This window comes from Halichoeres trimaculatus, unplaced genomic scaffold, assembly GCF_033239565.1.
Source record: "Halichoeres trimaculatus isolate MK-OKI-2021-1 unplaced genomic scaffold, fHalTri1.1 fHalTri1_scaffold_21, whole genome shotgun sequence".
NCBI classification, from domain to species: domain Eukaryota; kingdom Metazoa; phylum Chordata; class Actinopteri; order Labriformes; family Labridae; genus Halichoeres; species Halichoeres trimaculatus.
Genome location: NW_027437199.1, coordinates 8,773,133 through 8,792,372, shown reverse-complemented (window position 1 = coordinate 8,792,372; position 19,240 = coordinate 8,773,133). Strand labels below are relative to the sequence as shown.

Here is a 19,240-nt window from a genome sequence, read left to right as displayed (position 1 = left end):
ACACAGTGTTTCTCCTTTTTTTCAACAAATAAGAGCATAAATAAACGGTCTTTGTGAGTCATTTTTGTTGTGAGGTGTCTTTTTTATTTTTCTACAAGATGCTTCAAGTATCACGTGCAAAAACTGTTTGTAAGCAAACCAAGCTTCACAGGAGAGAAATTAAGCAGTATCTTAATAAATACGTGTCATAACTTAAAGCATGTTTAAAATCAGACCTACAACAAATAAATAGGAGTGCATAAAGTCTGACTCAAATCAGTTTGCAAGGTTAGGTATTTAAATAACCAATCCTTTCAGTAGACTTAAAGCAAGGTATAGTAAATATTCAGTGCAATTTGGCTTTAACGCCACATTTGATTTACATTTTAGCTTTGATTGTCAAAGGTTTCAGTGAGTTCAAGTATTTCTGCAGCGTCGATAAGTAGTCTTCAGGGTGGCATCGCATGTGGGCTGCGTGAGTGGACACCTTCCACTTTCTGCTCTCCACAGTCATGCCCCTTTTCCTCCAAAGGTCCATGCAGTTTTCCATGGCAGCTGGGCTGCAAAGGGCGTCGTTCTCGCTGAAGAAGAAGAGGGCTGGTGTAGTAATCGGGCTATTGTGGAAAACATGGATGCTGCTGTTGTAGAAGTCTGCTGTGTGGGTTTTGAAGAGCCAGAAGTAGAACATGGCGGCGTTTTTGACGAGGCTTTCAAAGCGTGGTACCAAAGTCTTGCCAAGGCCTAATTGACAAAGGGACAGGGTGATAGTTAAATTACATATTTAAATATTCCAACATGTTATAACAAAATTTTTAGCCTTTAAAAAACATTAGAAACATAAAAGCTAAAAATGCAGTTTTAAGTCTGGTTTGATTCAAGCTGCCACAAACAGGACTCAGGACAAACTGGAGCAGTGTGTCAGCTGTCTGATGAATTATTTAAAGCTCTGACACACACAAAAGTAACCTGAGCTGGATCACTGTCACTCACCTATCGCCATGTGCTCAAGAGTCCCCACCACCAGGCTGTCATATATGTGTCCTATCACCCTCTGGGCCAGGCCTGCATGTTTTTCCGGTTCTTGGGAGATGTGGGTGAGTATCTGGGTGAAAGTGTAGCCACCAATAGAGGCAGAGTGGACCAGCACCGGCCTGTCTAAGAACTGGGGCTCCTCCAGAACCTTTAATACTTCTGACCCATATTCCAGCCCCCATCGAGGCCACAGGAAATGCATGACGCTGCTCTGGACCAGGAGGACATCCATGCCTCGCTGCAGGTAAATGTCCCTGTATTTGGCTACAGCGCCCTGCTGCGCACCGAGCCAGGAGAAGAACAGAAGAAGGGGACGTGAAGTGGAGTCAGAATGAGACTGACTGTGGGAGGAGACAGGTGTGTGTGAAGGTGAATCTGAGAGTAATGGAGGAGAGGAAGGATCTGAGGAAGAGGCGACATCAAGGGGTGATCCAGGGCAAAGGGTGGGGGATTTCTGGGTGTCTCTGGCATTCTTAACCCCTGCCTCTGGAGAGGTAGCATAATAATAAATTATGCTACTTCTTATCCTCCTGGTTGCAAATGTCCCCTCATTCTTGTCAGTTACTGGGATTGCAGAATCAGTCCTGAAGATCCTGGAACAAATGACAAAACAAAGACAGATTAACAAGGCTGTTATTCTCAAAGTTAAAGAGAATTAAAAAGTTTAAACAGCAAAGAGTAATACTTATTCAAAACCCATCCTCCTGAGACTTACAGTGAAATCCACAGTATTGCAGCTTTTTCTAGATAACAGAAGCTTAGCATTTTAATTTTAACACATCTTACAATAAAATTCAAACTTAACACATTTTGATGCCATGTTATTATATAGTAATTCAACAAAAAGCCTCTCTTCAACCATGTATCCTCCCCAAAAATCTTACTGTATGAATACACAAATGCCAATCCAAAAACGTAGAAAATGAACAAAAAAAGTTAAAAGATACTTTTTTGGCTTAATGGTAAAATTTAAGACTATTTATGTGAACACAGTGCTATGCTTCCTAAAATAATCTGCCTTCACTATTGATGAAGTCAAGTCGCCTTGGGGGGTCTTGTGGCATCAAAGAAATGTGGAAAAACCGATCAAACATTTTCCGTTTGACTGGTTTTATGTAACATTTAACTTCCAGTTTTGTTTATATTCCAAGTTTTGTAGCTTTTAGAACTTCGATGGTCTATGAAGGAATGCAAAGTACAAAGACTAATGATATCGATTTAAAGGAATTTTTGAGTTGCTTTGTTACAGCATTATGTTGTACATTTCTATTCATTTGTTTTCTATTCAAACGTAAGATAAAAGGCGTCAAGCATCCGTCTACAGCAGTCTTAACCAGATCATTTTATAACTAACATATTAACTATATCCATTTGAATACAATTTTCAATAAACCGAAAATGTAACTGGGTCCCTGAGGGATGTAGCACAGCATCACAGCCTTTTTTCCTGCTGATTCAAGTTCCACAGGACACGTCACACCCACCAACACCCCCGCGATGTTAGAGCGCTGCATCCTCTTCTTACCCGGTGGTGAGCAGCAGGTTCCCCATTCCGCAAGGCTCGAATTGCGGGGGAGCCCCGGTTCTCCAGGAAAGAGTCTCCCGACGGTCGATAAAAATCTGCTGCGGTGCGGTGTCGGCTTTTCCGAAGCAGCAACTTCGTCTCCCCTCTCCCCTCTCTACTTCGTGCGCTTTTTTTTCACGTGGCAGGCATACAGTGGAAGGGGGGCTTAGCGCTGTCTACTGGCCCGGATGCTACACCGAAACACTTATTAATATTAAAAGAATTAAAAAAAAAAAAAAAAAAAAAAAAAAAAAAAAACCCAACATCATGTTATCATATATTTTTCATCAAAATTTGTGTTTCATATTTTTTTTAATAAATATAAAAAAAACACTACAGTCAATATTTATGTATGTTGTCCACAGTCGAAAAAAAAGCCTCGATTCAACCACTTTATGCTATGGAGGCCCACTTCTGCCAGGTGTGAAAAATAGTAGCCTAATCAGGGAAATTTGCACGATAGAATATATGCATAAACATATTTAAATTAATGAAAAAGAAAAACTTGCCCTAAATTAAAAAAAAGTCAAAATAATGAGATACCTAGTCATAAATGACAAGCTTGTTTTTGCAAGTAAAAAAAGACTAGCCCCAGTTAAAATGATAAATCTTTTTTTTTTGTAATAAATAAATAAATAAATAAATAAATAAATAAATAAATAAAACCACACAAAAATTAAGAAATAAAATGAAAATGAAAAATTATTGGGTTTTTTTTGTGTACAAACTGGCTCCCTTCACACTTATCTTATCACTCAAAGTTAAGCTAAAATACTTCAGAAATAAATAGGGTTTTAGCAAAACAAAAAAAAAGGGAAAATAGTTATGACTTTATGAGAACAAAGTAAAGATGAGAATAACAAAGACTGAAAAAAAGAGTAATAGTCAAGGTGATAGGACAATAAAGACTACACATTAGGTTACCTGAGAGCTGATTTTTCTGTAAAAAAAAAAAAAAAAAAAGTCACCGAGTTACAAAAATAAAGCCATAGTATTATGAGTAGGCTTATTTTCATGCAATATTACGATTATGGTTAGCCAGTGTGCCATTTTCGTAACGCACTTGCCATCTAGCCTGGCAGCATTCAGTATTTTTACCTGACGTTACTCTTGTATTACAGCTTAATTCTTTTTATATTGTGACTTTGTTTTAAATTATTATGTGGTCCCAGTATTCTTTCTTAGAGGGTTAAATGTTTTTCCTGTTGCAGCCCAGACCACGCTCATCTGTGTGGGCTATTTATAGGCTGTGATGATAAGGCAGTCATACAATGACATTGAGCTGCCTTTCCCTCAAACATGGAAATATCAGAGGGTCATGAAGGCCTGTGTTCTGACCTACTAATCAACTAACTGCAGGACATCTGAAGGCCACAAGATGGAGACAGGGACACACAGTAAGTCAGGAGACATATGGTAGACATACCCTGAACTACGCCTAGTCAACCATATTTCAGGAGAATGTACCCTATGCTTTCAGCTTGGTGCGTTATTGATGTTTAAAAAAGATTTAATGAACTGCTAAAGTTAACAGACTATGTGGTTGATTCTCAGTGTTTTAAATTCTAATTTGAAATGATGTCTGTTGTTGTTATTAAGCTCACGTGGTTTCAAAACCCCTGACATCAGCGTCACTTCATCTCAGCGCTGTAAAAGTGAGCTGTGGTTGTCATGGCAGTGTTTTGTAGGTGACTGTTAAATGGCTGTCAGCGTTGTGATCCAGTGTTTCCATTCTTTCACACACACGCAGCAGAGGCAGTTTTCCTCCCCTTTCCATGGACCTGTTATTTTTGACACACTATTTTGTATTATTTTCCAGTATGTTTTATGTTTGACCTTTGGTTTTACTGCAATAAGAAACAAGTCCCTGAATCACATTTTTTTTGTCTGTTTTTCAAATCTAAGGAGTGTATTAACATGCACATGTGTAATGTTCTGTGTGCTTTTCATTTTGTTTTGTCCAATTTATTATCATTTAATAACTAAAAATACAACAATTTGTGCCTCTGGTTGTTAAAATGTGCATATAAATTGCTTTTTGAAAGAGATTTTAAAAAGTCAGGGAAATTCCTTCACAGATTCAGATATTAAAAAATAAACAAACCAAAATCAGTATACAGCATTTATTTTCTAGTGATTGTCAAATGTTTCTCATTTTGACCACTGAGGGGTAGCAGAGCATCCACATAACTTTTACTGCTTCTCCCATTCAGAGGTGCAGGAGGGCTGAGCTATCCCAGCTGTAAATGGATGAATGGTAAAGTACACTGGAGCCTATCACAGGGCTAATATGCAGAGATAGACAACCAAATTCATGCACGCAACAGACACAAACCGCAACATGCAAACCAGAGACCTTCTAATTGTCATCCATCAGTGTGAACCTCTGCACCACCATGCAGAGCATGGAGACATGGACTGTCGCATAGGCCTGAGAGTCCAGTAAGGTGATCACTCTTATCTTATGTGCACAAAATCTTGCACTCACACAAATGCACAAGATCAATTTCCTAAGCTCACAAAAAAGTAATTTGTGCATGCAGGATACAGTGATTGTGAGCAAATAACTTGAGCACACAAGATATTCACTTGTGGTCACATGACTATTTGTTGAAAGCTATTGAAGCTAAGATATTTTTTTTCCCTATTTCTGAATGCATGTAAACTCTTTCTTTATCTCCGGGTGTTAATTTTTTCTCCACCAACCTTCAAAAAACATATCTGCAAAATGCTAGTTCCTAACTATAGATATAGTGAAGGTAAGATATAGTGCAGCTAGTTTAAACCTGAGATTTTGTAACAAAGTTTGCAGTAAAAAAAAAACATCCAAATAAAGCACTGTTACAGTGCATGGTAAACTTGACTGACTGCCATGGTATAGATGTTTTTCAGTGCCCATGAGGATATCAACACAAAGCATGGGAACTGTTTGGATCTAGTGACTCAGATGTAATCTAACTCTTCATTCTGCAGAGCATGTTCACATCAAGAGCTATTTCAATAAAAGGCTGTCAGTCCAGCCTTCATGCCAGTAGCCTCATTCAGGATTTTAGTCTGTGCACCAACTTGTGAATCTGTGCAAAGCCTGAGATTTACCCTGCCTGGCTCAGCGTGATCACTTTCAGACTCAGTCAGGCAGAAAAATGTTGGAGTCCCTCAAAAACATAACCCTCGGCCTCTGGGCCATGTGTCTGTGTTATCCCCAACACTAGCCATCCCTCTTCCCCCTTCTTACATCAAACTCTCATACAACCTCCCCCATCCCACTGATTTTCTATACAACACACTCGTCACAACGAAAGAAAGCTTCCATCACTCTCTGACCACCCATGGCCCTCTCCAAACCGCAGACCACCCCCTCAAACCTCCAGCCTTTCCCTTTTGCATTGTTTCACCCGGGCCCCTATTGTTCAAGCAAAAAAGAGAAAGTGGGGGATAAAAGAAGGGAGGAGGGAAGAGAGGGCAGAATGTCGTCTCTCTGTTCTCCTCCCACATCAGGGTGTGGAAATTCCGTTACAGCTTCCTGCTTTTTTCCTCCCAGTCTTTCTCTTGACTCCTCTCACTCATTGTGTACTGTACTTCTGCTGGCATCATGTGCCTCTCTGTCTCTTCATGCATATTGGAGAATTACTCCAAGCATGTCAGAGGAGTTAAGTTACATGAGATTAACTTTGTTTGCTTGGGTTTGTTGGGGGCATGTGCAACAATGCCATGTGAGGCTAAATAAGTGCTACTGAACAGTTTGAAACGCTGCAATGGATTAACTTTGATGCCTTGCTATTTGTAGGCCTGCAGTCAGGAAGGGATATACACGACTGTAACCAAATACAGGGGACAATTCAATTTGTAATCCTATGTTAAATTAAAGGATGTAAACTAAAAATGAACTATAAAAAAAACCCCAGATGTTCTTTTTAATTTAAATGTTTACTTTAAACTAAATCTGCAATTGCAAACAGTAGACTCTAACTACAAAAAGTTTGCTCAAAACTTATTTGGAAGTAATTTTACAAACTAAATCCAGACTAAAATTCAAAAACATGGCTTAAATCAGAAGACATTTATGGTATGGACTAGAGTTAAACAATTATTTGGTATTGTCACAAAACATGAAAGGTTTCAGAGGTAGAATTAAAACAATGAGCTGAAAAATGCTAGAATGCTCAAAAAGAAACAATCAAACAAACCCAGTTATTGATTTTTGTATGTGAGTGTATCACTTACTTAGTGATAAGCAGAAAAGTACCAGTAAAAAAATCACATTATAACACTACATGATACAAATCTTCCCATAAAATACTGCAGCGCTATGGCTGATACAGCAAATCAAGTGTCACTTCCTGTTTCTTTATCTTGTCCATCATCCCTTCATTCCATCCATGTTTCACGCTCCGCCATGTGGGATCCATTTGCATCCATAATATGCGGAGAGGCTGTTTAATTTTACATGTGACAACTGTCATCTGGGAGTGGAGATGATTTTTTTTTTTTTTAATCTCATCAATCTTCCTTATTAGTATGGAAACCACGTTACATCCACAGTTGGTCCAAACATTCAGTCATTGATTGCAGATGGCGGGCTCACATCTCAGCGGACACCGGCAACATCTGCATCGTCCCAATCCCCACTGGAAACCTCAGGCTGTCATTTGTGTTTCAAACAATCTGTCATATTAGATATTGCACCATGGGGAGAAGAAGAAATAGCTTTTTCAGCTATCCTGTACAAACAATCATGGGATACCAGTTGTATGTTAATATGCATAGGCATGGTAAGAATATTTTTTATCTTACCTTAGCACCTGTATTCATTTGGTTCAGTTTCATAGCACTCCAGAAACACCAGGCATGTGTTTCAGTAGAAAGACAACAAAAAATGAATCTTCCCGTAATGCTAGGTGCTAACAAGAAACAGTAGCTAGTATGATTATCTGCTTAAAGGACAGATTTGGGCTCAAATATAAACTGTCACACAAGCTGAGCTGATCAATGGGTAGCATTAGACTTACAGTGTTCATTCAACCTTTTACAACAATCAATTAGGTAAACAGGTGTTTTATAAACACGCCAACTATAGCAAAGTACACCATCAATTCAAGCTTCTGCTCATCTATGAGAACAGACTCATATTAATGATTTGTATTAGTTCATTTGTCTAAAAAGTAGCACAACTAAGCAACTAAGCAAAGTAGCTTATGCTAACACGATAGCAACATAACAAGTGAAGCTTCTTGCTTCTCTTGAAAATAGATGATTTATTGTTGAGGCAGCAAACTGTACTTTAATCAAAAAGGCTGTAATAGCCTGATGTACTTGTGCCAAGTGTCTTGCTGTTGGATGTTATCGCCCCCTAAAGGACAGATGCTAAACCTTAATTAATCAGGAATGAGCTCTTTAGTTCATAGTAGTCTCAAAATCAACCACTTGACTGAAACTTGACTTCAAGTTAATTCTACTGTTGCACTGAGTGTATCCTCCAGATTGTAGTTTTAGCTAGCAGTTAGCCATGCCACCAAACAGGCACATAACTTGTTCCAAGACAAAAAGCGGACAAAGTGCTCTAAGTTTGGCCGAAACAGATCTTGAAGTAAACTCTCATAATTTAACACGCTTGAAAAAAAAATCAAAGCGGTCACATGAAGTATTGTTTGTTCTGTTATAGGAACCACTATGACAAACATGGTTATCCCAGAGGCTGCTTGATGCAGATGATTTGCCCACCAAGGTCATCTCTGATCCTCATCTATCAGGACTAATCAGTCACATCAAATCTGCTGGGAAAGCTGTGTGGATGCATAAAAAGTCACTGCAACTCACACACAAACACACACACTGGGAGGGTGCAATGAACCTCAGGAGTAAGAGGTGTGAATTGGATTTTTCCTCATGTCAGACTGTCCTTATGGATTTACTTTTTTCAAAGGACATATTCACACTGTGACTGCTGATGTTCCATATGCAAACTATGATTAATAAAAGTCCTCTGACAAGTTTATCTAAGAGTATTACAGCATATGTGGCGGAAAGGTATGCACCCACACTCATACAGAGAGACTGGTTGTCTTCATAACTAATTTTTTGTGGACATTTAAGGTCATGACCCTATTGTCACTATAAAAAGACAGAAAAAAGGGCCCAGGCTAGGGTGTATATAGATGGTAGAGCCAATAATCTATTGATAGAGTCCATTGTGTGTTTTCAAGACAAAAAAAATCTTCACAATCTGCCATTGTCTGGCACTTTCCGTGAGCTGGAGCCAGCAGACTGCTCAAGCAGAGGACATTGGTATAAAATCCTACACACACACATGCACACACACACACACACACACACACACACACACACACACACACACACACACACACACACACACACACACACACACACACACAAACACTGCTTTCTCAGTATTCTCTGGAGGACAACAATCTGCTTCAGTGTCCTCACAATGCCAAATAGACCTGAGGAAGCACAAGAAGTCCCTTTAACACGGTGTAGTCCTGTGCCATTAGTCACACTGATAACACAGGAGTATGTGTAAAAGTTCATGATACAGTCCCAAGAAATTATCAATGGAGTTAAATGGTGAATGAGCCTTCAGCTCTTTACATTACAAGTCACGCTCAGCCATTCACAAGATATTCATATGCAGTATGTATGACAATGTGAAGAGCCACTCCATATTCGGTTATGGCTGAAATACACCAGATCTGCTCCGGCAGGTTCCACCTAACAATCAACCATACATTTTTGCCGGATGCCAAAGCTGTGGCATGTCAGTTCATGGTAGGCAAGATCGAAGGGACAGGAAGTAGTGCATAGAAACAATCTAAAATCACCCAGTGACTTTCAAAATAAAACAAACCATGTCAAAACCAGATCCTATTTAGTTTGACATCAACAACAGACAGACATAATGAGCGGGAAAAGACCAGGAGTCAACAGGTTTGAGGTTTTACAGCCCAACATGAATGAAGAGAGGCTTATCAATGGAGCGAGAAGCGCGGAAACTCCTCGGTTTTGCGAGTCAAACAGCCTATCAGACATGCAGCTTGCCAGACTGAACACGCAGCTGGTGTGACGAACGCACTCGACATGCAACAGACTGCAGAAGTATTTGGTGTATTTCAGGCATTATTCCATTCACACACTGGTTGTACAACAGTTCTGGGGTTAAGTGTTTGGCTCAAGAACACGAGGGTTTGTAGACAGCATGACAGGATTGATCTAGCAACCTTTTGATTCAGATATGACCAACTCTATCACTTGACCATTGCTTTGATAGCAGTGAATGAGTCTAATTAACCACACAGACAATGGAGTCATTTTTTGACCCATCCATATTTTTTCACAGTATTATTATTATTATTATTATTATTATTATTATTATTATCATTATTATTATTGTTATTATTATTATTATTATTATTATTATTATTATTAGTAGTAGTAGTAGTAGTAGTAGTATTGTTGTTATAATTTATTTATTTATTTATTTTTCAAGTTAACAGGTTTGAAGCTGTGCGCCCCAGAACCTGTATAGAAAACAGCAAATCTCCACATACATGTCGACTTGTTTAATGAGTATCACTATTACCTTTAGAATTTTGTATTATGACATTTTTGAAGACTTTTTCTTAACGTGTTACGTTTTGTTAAAGCACACAGCAATGCTAATGTTGCACACAGTTAGACTATAATGGGATATGTGATGTTGTTGCTGTTAAAGCTATAAGGTGCAAAGAGCTGCTACACAAGGTTACAGTTCAGTAGTTTACAATGTAAGGTCTGAGAAGTATAGATTTTTTTAGGTTATGCATAAGAAACAAACAAACAAAAAATTGGTTTATACCTTCAAAATTTATAGTCAAGATTTATTCTGTGTCATAATCTTGTGTGAAATCGTATGCCTGTCTTGATTACTTTTCAAGGTCAGGATAACTGAGCGTGTATTCCAGGTATTGAGGATGTGGGTCTGCAGACAGTGTGTCCAATCCAAAACCAATTATTCTTTATAAAAATATAACAATACCTTGAATTCAAAGCAGAGGGAGCAGGAAACTTGTCTCTTATCTCACCAGGGTAAAAGTAAAGGTGTTAAGAATAGTAAGTAGAGCCAAGGTCACACATATTATTAAGTCGATCTTGTGGGATTGAGCCAAGCTGAGGAGGGGGCTACATCGCAGGCAGGACTGTGTATTACAGCTGTCAGGAAATTGTGCTTCCTTGGGATGGGGGGTTTGTTGATTGTTTCTATATTTGGGAAATTCCTGGGGATCATAGAAGAAAGGGAAAGAGGGAAGTTGGTGTACGACAGTAACACCCTCCATAGGCTGGACACATAAAATGCCAACAGAGATAAGCTAATGACAAAATAATGTTCAAAACTGTGTTAAAGGTGAGGCTCAATGACCTCATGCAAACTCTGTCATGGACATGACGTAGGTTGTTTTGTGTTTGAATTGGGATGCAGTAAAACTAATAAAGCAGATGTTTAATCGGTGTATTTATGGCTCTTATTTTTGCTGCTTTGGCTGCCAAGTGTCTAACAGTGCCATGTTCTTTTTAGACAGTTGTGTAACACAAAATCAAAGTTCAATACCATTGTTTAGAAGACGTTTACATCGTTTGTAGAAAAGCAGAAGGTAAAATAATGAAGATCAGGGTGACGGATTGTTGTATTGCTGATTTCTGGCAAAAACAAACAAAAATCTTGAGTTAGTATGCCATTGAAGACCTAAATAGAAAAAATGCATTTGTCATAAACATTAACCACTTGCTGTAGTAGAAATAGGCAATGGTCAAGGGATTTGGTGCTTCCAAACGTTCATGTTGACCTACATCGTGAATAACCAATTTGATTTGAAAACAGCTAAACAAATGGCAGTGTGATGGGTAGTTCTACTTCTTTTTTCAGAGGATTTCAAGTTTCAGTCCAGTCCAGGGCTTTCCCAGATGGATCTTGCTGCTTTCTCCCACTGGAGTCAGAACCACTATTTCAAACACTCAGCCTGAAGTGGAAAGTAAATAAACCCTCATCCCTGAAGTTTTAAATTTTCCCACTCCGCTGGGGGCTATGATTTTGAACTACCAGGCTGAAATGGAAAGTTATGAGTGAGCAGTGTGAGTGGGGATGCTGGTGTTTTGGTTGGCACTCCTGGTAAGCTGGACCAGGCTGTAAGTAACTCTGGAACTAACCCAGGGTCGAATCCAGACTGGGGCTTTTCTGTGTGGAAAAGAGGAGTGAACCTTGACTCTCCCCTTTTGAAATGTGATTCAGAGTTTGATCTTCGAGAATGAACTAGAATGTACATCACACTGAACTCACTGTACTCTCAGCCATAGACTGTATAACATGTAGACGTAGTAGCTTTGACATCACCCATTTGTTTCTGATAAAGAGTTTTGAAGCCTATAGGCAACATGGGCCGTATTGAACATATACAGAACGTATCCCAGCATTATCTTCATTTGTATATGGTTTCTGGGGGTTCTGCAGCCATCCCTGAGTGAACCCTTGAAGAACTGGAGTTTTTAGGATCACCACAACTGCTACTGTGCAGCCCCTGAAAATGCCAGTATATTGTTTAGGGTTGCAAAATTCCAGGATTTTTCAAAGTTGGACACTTTTCATGGGAATTTTTGGAAATTTATGGTAACTAACAGGAGTTTTGGGGAATTTATATAAACTAAATTTATCTGGTCATATACATTCATAAATATTAAACCTTTCGGTTTGTTGTAAGCAGAATGCATGCCAGCATGTGCAACATTTTTAAATTACATTTTGGGATTTTTTTCTGACTGAGCCTAACAGTCATAACCATATGGATAAAAGTTTGTTGTGGCTAGGCTCCAAATATATCTTTTTTTTTTTGATGAGCTTTTCTTAGTTTGACTTAGATATGTCTATTACTTAAAGTCAAACCATACCATCAATTACCGTCACCTCAGTACAATTATGTGTGATTGACAACGATGTAATTTGCCTAGAAGTGTTTGCACACCTGATTCATGGTACAGAGTTGTATAAGAATCCATTCATGTTGTTTCAACCAAGATCATTAAAAAATATTCAAGCTGATAACAAGCGAAAAAAAAATCCTAAATTTCTAAGCCAAAATTTTCCAGGACTTTTTTCTTTTTAAGAAAAAATATATTATTATTATTATTATTATTATTATTATTATTAATGTTTTTTTTTCGTAACATTTAAGTTTATAGCAACACAACACCAAAAAACTATGTCCGAGCAAAAATTTACACCGAATTTTTTCAAAAACTTTCCTGATTTTTTCCAGAAATTGTCCACCTGGTTGCAACCCAAATGATGTTATACCAAGGGGCAGCAGAGGCTCAGACCATAAGGACTTGGGTTTTTAACTGGAGGGTTGCTGATTCAAGTCCCAGCATGGACTAAGACTGGGAATAGGGGTAGTAGCTGGAGAGGTCTTGGCACTGCCGAGGTGCCCTTGAGCACGGTACCATACCGTCAACTGTAAGTTACTTTGAACCAAAGTGTCTCCCAAGTGAATTGTAAATTGTACCAAAAGTGACTTCACAACACTTGAAGAGTTGTTATTTTACTAAGAGAAACAATGAATACAGTCACTTCTGAGTCCTTCTTGCATGGACTAACGGGGCAAATTAAAAACAAATTTTAATTTCATTTATGGATTAGTAAAGAGCAAATTAAACCGCTACACACATGTTGTATTGGGGCCAAAAGAAGTGTTGCATTCAAATTTTACCCCCACACAGCATGTTTGTCTTTGCATGTTTTGCTCTGCAAAAGCTGTGCATGCAAAACTCGGCACGTGTGTTTGCATAAGCGATTGTATCCTGATGCCTAACTCTGTTTCCCCAGTGTCCGCAGTCCTGACTGATCCCCTCTAATGAACAATTTGCTCGCTGAGGTGTGACCACTGGCATTGTGACGGAAGCCACACAGCAGTGGACTACACTGATGCAGTGAGCGAGAGAGATAGAGCGGACTGGAGGGAGGAGGAGAGAGAGGAGGAGGAGAGGGAAATAGTGGGAGGGAAAGAGACTGGAACTCGATTCCACTCAGGCAAACCAACAGAGGCTCAGAAAGACGGTCTCTCCTGCAGCACACACACACTGACACACACAGCTGGATGTGGATTCTCCATCTTATTCCATAAATCTGCAGGTAAGAAGCTAAAATGTTTTTTCTTCTGCTTGTACTCTCAGCTCCACCTCCCTGCCTTCTCTCTGTCTCTGTATATCTCTGTATGTATGTGTGTGTGTGTGTGTTGATCAGCTGTTTTGCAGCCATGAGCAGGGATGTGTGGGTCTGCCTCTTGTATATGTTGGTACACATTGACAAAAACTGTATCTCTAGATTTGACTGTATTTCATTTAACCTGAAGACTTGTTTTGGGTTTTAAAGAGACCAGGTGAAGTCTTTAAGTAGTGCATTTGCAGAATATTTCAGAGCATGTCATCTCCATATAATATATTAACATCTGTATATAGAATCAAAATCAAGGTACATGATTTTAGTACAAGGGTTCATGTCAGGAACTCATTTCAAGCTTAAAGACATGCAGGATATATAAATGCATGTGTGTGTGTGTGTGTTTTGATGTAAGCAAACCAGCAAATAATATTGCAACCATGTGTGTTTGAGCATGTGTGTGTGTGATTGTCCATTTGCATGTGAGGGGAGCACGTTCTCACATGCGGAACAGCGGAGACCAAAAGGTGCTCAAATCCGCTGGATTAGTGCGACGTCTTTGGCTTCAGCTGTCACCATGGCAAAGGCAGCCGGTGGAACGCTTGTGTATCTGAGAGCGTCCTCTATGGCAAGCAGGTTCAGTGCATTCATTAGCTGCAGGGGTAACACAAGCATCAGCCAGGCACAATTAATGTCACCCTGAAGCATGGGGAGTAGGTTTCTGGGGTGGTCAAAGTGAGGTTTTAGAGAGATCAGAAGTACAAGGCATGAAGGATCCCAAAAAAAGAGATTTCAGAGGATCAACAAGTTTTGTTTTTTTTTTCAAATTGAATGGAAATCTAGAGAAAACTATTGCCGTGGGAGTAAATCTGCATATGGGAATCAGATAAGTACAACGGCTTTTCAAAGAATCACGAGACAAAACCCAACGGACAAGAATAGCCAGGCATTAATCTTGTTTGTAAATTGCAGGACTCAGGACAGTGTTTGGTTGCAAATCCTGCTGGACATTCGTAACCTGTTGGTCCGAGTGAAGCAGTTAATTTAGCCTCTTGAACAGATGTTTGGCCTCTCAAAACAGCTGAGAGCAGCACCCATTGAAGTTAGAAGTGTGAGGCTCCAAAGGAAGTGACTGGACACCACAAACTGTCTCATCCCTGACGAGGGAGCAAAGCGCCAACAGGGATGGGTGAAACTAAAAATCAAGCAAATGCACCTGTCAGAAGTTTTGTATTTTCTAGACTGGCAGGCATCAAAGTGGAAGTACAAATTTTCTCGTTGAATATCCTTACTCTGTCAAATATAACAAAAACGAGCTACACGCCCCCTAAAGCTAGCTGGCTTATCTTTAAAAAAGAACAAAAAAAGGGGTCGGTTCTGGATTAATGGAGCTTTTTGCAGCAAAACAATATTGCCCCTCAGAAGTTTAGAAATTTCTTGAAATTCAGAAATAAAACTCCTAACCAACGTATGGGCTTTAGATTGGTGCAAACACTTGGGGTGTATACACCAAATGTAAACAAAATTCTTAAATGCATAAGAAGTTCAGCAAATGCGTATGAAGATGTTAAAAGACATAAACATATCTACAAATGTGTTCAACAAAATAGAAAAAATGCTTGTGTAGGACATGCCGCAAATGTGTAAACAGATCTGCAAATGCGTAAAAAAGTCCAAAAATGTGTTAACGAATCAACAAATGTGTGAAAAGATCATGGACATGAACTATTCCATGCTACTTTGATTTGATGAAAACATCAAAAAATGTCTTTGTGACCTAAAAGAGTGTGTTTCACGGGTAGTGTTGTTTCTTTAAAATGAAAGTTTTCGGTGGACGAGCTGCGAATAGTTAATGTTTAGATAGCTCTGAAATACAATGTGTTGGATTGTAAATAACTGTTTAAATTTAATTGCTATATTGATTTATGGCTGTAGTTGTGTTGTTTATTATGAGGAATTGCGCCAACCATAAAATGAGTCCTGGTCTCGAGGGACTTTGGAAAAAGGAGATTAATCACATTAATAAATACACCCTCTGTGATTTTCTTTATATCTCCTCTACTCAAAACAGGTACAATTTTTTACCATTACCAAAATGACAGCGACATGCTTAGACTGACGGAAGGATAACCAGACACTTGTTTGTGAAGTTAAGCTCCCCACTTCACAAAGCCCTTCAAATGTGCTGCTTTCTGCAGAATAAATCCCTGCTGGCTTTAAGCGGACAGTCAGATTGAATCCGAGCTGTATTGACATCCCTGAGTGTCGACAAAGTCAGGAGAGGACAACAGGACAAAGCCATAAGTTGACTCCTCAAACGGAGGATTATGTTGGTGATTTTTAAGAGCTGCAATCAAAAAAAAAATGCAGGACTCCACATCACGTGGGAGGACGTACATGTAAATATAAGCACGATATGTGACCCTGAGTGTGAAAATAAGGGGGTGAAAACACAGACTCGTAAATATGTACACCCACACAGCTGAAAAAATACTTTCACCCACAGCAGTAGCCATTTGCAGGAGGTAAATTACGCCATTATGCTGTACTGTGTCATTGATCCTCGGGCCTTTCAGTGCTTACAGCTGGTTATGATGTTAGCCACAGACAATTCATCTCCATTTGTGCCTCTCCTCTGCATCTCAATCACTCATTTCACGACACACACCTTAAATCAGTCACTTCATTTATTTATTTATTTATTTATATTAACCTCTGACTATATTCTTCTTCCTCTTGTTTCTTTCCTCTCACCCTTGTTACCCTCATTTCTTTGTTGGCTTTTACATTTTACAGCCACAGAGGGGCTTGTTATATCAAAATATTCCTGTCCATGAATGCAGAATGAAGCTTTACCATAGAGAAACACAGACAGCAGGTTAAAGGATGATTGAGATCAAGATGGCTGATGGTCCAGAGAGAAGGGAGCAAGTAGAAGCTTGTCCTCAACACAAACACGAAGGCCAAATTGAAAGACAGGAGTCTGTCTGCTGAGTTAATGAAAGGGGCTAAGCAATAGACTAAATTGAGCATTAGGGAAGCTGCTGCAGAGCCAACTCTCCCGGAGTAAGAAAACCACGACTGAGTGTCAATATGTTGTCTTTGTCTCCCGCTCTTTCTCTTCCATCGTCCTTGTCTTTTGCTCTCTGCCCTTCTTTTCTGCCTCTCCTTCTCTTTACCCAGTCACCGCTCCATTGAGCACACTACAGTGGCAGGCCCCGTCTTTGTCAGGAGCAGTGAGACAAAACGCCAGCAAAATAATGGAGGGGGACTTGTAAATTCCCCGCAGACACTTTTTATAGTTCCTTTCCACTTGCTCTGCTGCCTGTCAAGCAGACAATGCCTACACTAACAGGCATGCATCTGATGTGGTGACAAGGGGTGACGAGAAAGTTAAAGGCCTGTGTGCTGAAACAGGAAAGAGTTACAGTGATTTGTTGATTTTTTAGAAAACAAATGATGAAGCTCCTGACAGTGGAAAAGTTCTTCAGGTTATAAACCACTTCCACATTCATCACACAAAAGTTTGTGGTACAAATAAAAGCTTCACTTATAAAACAAAATGTATTATATCTATTGGTCCGAGTCTTGAGCTACACTAAACTCTTTTTGTACGCAAATCTGCAAACATTAGCTTAGTGGTAACCCCCAAAGTTCAAAAATTGAATATGACGTCAAAGTGGACAAAAACTGCGGTTGGTGTTTCTTGTCTTCCTGAGTTTTTGGTGCTACCCCCAAGTGGACGCTAAAGGAAATACATTTATTTATTTATTTATTTATTTAGCACTCCTGTGTTGGCTTCACTTTTCAACACTGGGGCTAATAACAATAACAGCATTTTGCTTTGAGGCTAAAATATTTAGAGCTCCCTCTGCTGACAAGCAGCAGAACAGGTCATAAACTCAGCCTCTGAGTTTGTTTGTTTTTATGCTGATTCATGTCTAAGAGCTAATTTTTTCTGGGATATTAACCTCAGCCAAGGTTATATTTTTGGGAGTTTGTCTGTGAATGACATAACTCAAAAATTAACAAATGGATCTTAATGAAACTTTCAGGAAAAGCTCAAAATGGGATGAGAAAGGAGTGATTAAATTTTGGAGGTGATCAGGATCACTGTCTGGATCCAGGATTTTTTAAAAGGATTATTTATCATTGTGAGATAGGGCCGTTTTCACCATATTTGTATATAACTCCACGATAAATGGTCGGATTGCTTTGCAAAACAATACAAGACAAGGTCACCATAATTGCTGACAGATGTGAAAGTACGGTCCAGATTCTGTCAATATTCTGGATACTGAGATCCAGAATATGAAATATGTACTGAGTCATCGTAATTTTCAACACTGTCAGGTAACAAATTATCGTACAAACCTGCAACTAACACAAAATTGTAGCAGACAGTCTGCTGAAAAGGAGTATAACATTAAAGTCGTTCACTGCAAATTTTAAAAACAGAGAGGAAGTGACATCATGATTGACAGCTCATGCATTCTGTATTCAATGTTTTGGGAGATACAGTGGTGTAGATGAGAACTATGTTGGAATAAAAGTTAGTGTCATATTTCAGAGTAAATAACTGAAATCACATGTAGTGTTGCTTTAACTCTATAAATAGATGTAATGCTAATAATCAATTCTGTTTGCTTGATGCAAAATGTGCTTTGAGTTGATCCACTTAAAGTTAAGTGAAGTAAGTGATATTCAACATGAGCTTCCTTTCCAGCATGAGGTGGGACTAAGTGAAAATGATACTGATGTGAAATGAGAGAATGCCCACAGGAATTACACACACTCCCTTCAGTCTGAATAATGGATCAGCTATGCGTGGCATCAACATAAAGGCAGTAAAGAATGCCTGATATGTTGCCTTGAGCTTAATATCACAAATAATTAAAATACTTCTGTCATAAACGTATTAATTCTTTTTCTCCTTCTTCTCAGAAGTAGCATTAAGTGGTTTATTGACCTTTCTGAAAGCTGTGAGAAATGCTTGCAAAGTGTATCCAAGACGTGTGGGAGCGTGGGCGTATGTACCTCCAACAACAGCGTGTGTGGGTGAACAAGAACAAGTTTGCGCTAACACGCAGGATCAGATCTGTTTGCATCCACAATCAGATCTCTGCATGCATCAAATGTGAATGTGAGTGGGTTGGTTGGTTGGTCGGTGCAAGCTTGAGCATACCAGGCACCTAAAACCAACCTCACCTCATTGGAGATGGTTTTTCAAGCTGCTCTGCTGAAATTCTAAAAGTAGGGAGTGTGTGGGTAGCGCTATATTCGACCCTCCCCAGCTAGTGAGTGAGTCTTTATATGTCAGCGTCTGTCTCTGTATATAGGTTGGTTTCATCCCTGCGGGCAGGAACAGAGGAGGAGATGGCAGGTCAAGAACTGATCAGGGAGAAGCAGCCTTGGACTCTGAAGCCAGTGGCAATTTGAACTTGTGTCTTTCTGCGAAAGAACTT

The 19,240-nt window shown here is 39.3% G+C and overlaps 2 protein-coding genes across 2 annotated transcripts in view; one reads left to right on the top strand and one right to left on the bottom strand.

Annotated features, from left to right (window-relative positions):
• Window positions 1-75: 75 nt before the first annotated feature.
• On the bottom strand, window positions 76-2,727 carry LOC141810690 (transmembrane protein 53-like). The gene is made up of 3 exons (XM_074698451.1): window positions 2,537-2,727; window positions 970-1,604; window positions 76-720 (listed from the first exon to the last, which is right to left on the bottom strand). Exons 1-3 carry the CDS (start codon window positions 2,560-2,562, stop codon window positions 359-361), a joined length of 1,023 nt encoding a protein of 340 aa, XP_074554552.1. The 5' UTR covers window positions 2,563-2,727; the 3' UTR covers window positions 76-358.
• Window positions 2,728-13,621: 10,894 nt separating this feature from the next.
• prrt4b (proline rich transmembrane protein 4b) overlaps window positions 13,622-19,240 on the top strand; it is a 25,984-nt gene continuing 20,365 nt past the window's right edge. The window contains exon 1 of the mRNA XM_074697888.1: window positions 13,622-13,748. The gene's annotated coding sequence lies outside the window, so the exon portion shown is untranslated. The remainder of the gene's footprint in view (window positions 13,749-19,240) is intronic.

Bases quoted from the DNA above. Each gene is read 5' to 3' on its own strand.
- LOC141810690 (XM_074698451.1), bottom strand. From the start codon at position 2,562: ATGGGGAACCTGCTGCTCACCACCGG. The intron at 1,605-2,536 runs GTAAGAAGAGGA...CATTTGTTCCAG, and splicing joins AACCTGCTGCTCACCACCGG to GATCTTCAGGACTGATTCTG. The intron at 721-969 runs GTGAGTGACAGT...TTTGTCAATTAG, and splicing joins TCTTGAGCACATGGCGATAG to GCCTTGGCAAGACTTTGGTA.